We start from the raw sequence: 1,455 nt of genomic DNA on the forward strand, positions 1-1,455 counted from the left end.
TACCTCGAAGTAGCCTTTCTACCGCGAGCATCCGGAAGGACTGCATCAACGGTGGTGCAGGCCCTTCTACTTCCAGAACGGCGTCGGGTTCCCCTCGAGCTGAGTCCAATACGATAGCAAGCGAGAAGTCCCCCGCATAAAAGACAGCGCGTTCTGAACTAACGCCAAGTAGTGTGGGGAGGACACGGAAGACGTGTGCGTCTTCATTGACCGTCCAACAGCTTGTACCGCGTCCGTACGGTTGACGATATCGACCAAGTCCAAGGTCACTCGCAAGTCCACCGCACAATCGGTGTCCGACGCTCGTGAGCAGAATAGCCTTGGGTTAGGGCTACGGCTGCAGATCGTGGCCAGTCTCAATACGGGGGGACGTTTGGCATGCATGAGGTCATAAGTCATGACCTGTCAATCACCTTGTCTTTTCTTCTCAAAAGCCCGCGCGCGTGCCCAGATCAGTCATCGCCCCCCTCCTCTCCTCTCCCATCATCGACATGCCCAAAGATTGACTGGGCCAATACTGTCACCGCTGACGCACCGTACGGTACTTGAACAAGGTCGCCCCACAACATCGGCCCAGGCTGCTTCTTCTTGCTCGACGAACCGCTCTCCTTCACCGTCTGCAGGTTCCCTACCGGTGCTCTCTCCTTGTACGTCGATACCAGGCCCGTCCGCGGACGTGTTTTCAGTCAACGTGCGGTCGTTCAGCCCGTCTTCTTTCAGGTCTGGCTTTGACGAGGCAACAATCTTGTGCATTGAGCCAGGCCATACGACAGGTGTGCGTTTACTTCTCACTGCTTGGCAAGGACGACTATACTGATACCCTGCATACGTGTGGAAAGGTGTAATACGCGCTGCACTAAGATGAGCGCCATCTCTCGTCTTTGGTCATCCGGCCACTCACCTGTCAAGTGTTGCAGTATTCCATACAATATCGGCATTGGCATCTACGTCGAGGATTCCTCAGGTGGACGGCTGTCACAGCCAACGAGCTGTGCCACCAAAACAAACAAGGGCAAAGCTTACTGATGCAGAGGTTGGTGCTGAGAAGCGAAGCAACCAGAGGTGACACAGCAAGAGATGTGAAGAGATGTATTCCCTAGACTAGAAGGGGTAGTGAGGGAGGTAGGGCTGCTAGCTACCTACAGAGGAGATGGGGAATCGACGAGAAGATCAAGTCTGAGGTTCCCTGCCTCAGACTCCCTACTATATATACTAATACAATGGTGCACAGACCAGGTACCTATTGACCATCGTTTGGTCAGAGTTCTCTGCCTCATGTCCTACCCTCTGACCTGCCTCATGGTGACCTTACAACTAATACCTGAGTCGTGCCGAGTCCGGACCCCTCCCAATGAGTAAGCGCTCCTGCTGTCACATCAGTCACCTGCCTGTGAGTGAGGATGGGCGCTCCTGGCCGTCACGAGGTCTGGGGTTCCATCCTGGCCCCTCCACTTT

At 54.7% G+C, this 1,455-nt stretch overlaps 1 protein-coding gene across 1 annotated transcript; it reads right to left on the reverse strand.

Annotated features, from left to right (window-relative positions):
- Positions 1-452: 452 nt before the first annotated feature.
- DICSQDRAFT_173155 (uncharacterized protein) lies at positions 453-753 on the reverse strand (the record flags this gene model as incomplete). The annotated part of the gene is made up of 2 exons (XM_007368953.1): positions 453-506; positions 565-753. The coding sequence occupies 2 exons, from the start codon at positions 751-753 to the stop codon at positions 453-455; spliced, it is 243 nt and encodes an 80-aa protein (XP_007369015.1).
- Between the last annotated feature and the right edge of the window lie 702 nt (positions 754-1,455).

This window comes from Dichomitus squalens, assembly GCF_000275845.1.
Source record: "Dichomitus squalens LYAD-421 SS1 unplaced genomic scaffold DICSQscaffold_42, whole genome shotgun sequence".
Lineage (NCBI taxonomy): Eukaryota > Fungi > Basidiomycota > Agaricomycetes > Polyporales > Polyporaceae > Dichomitus > Dichomitus squalens.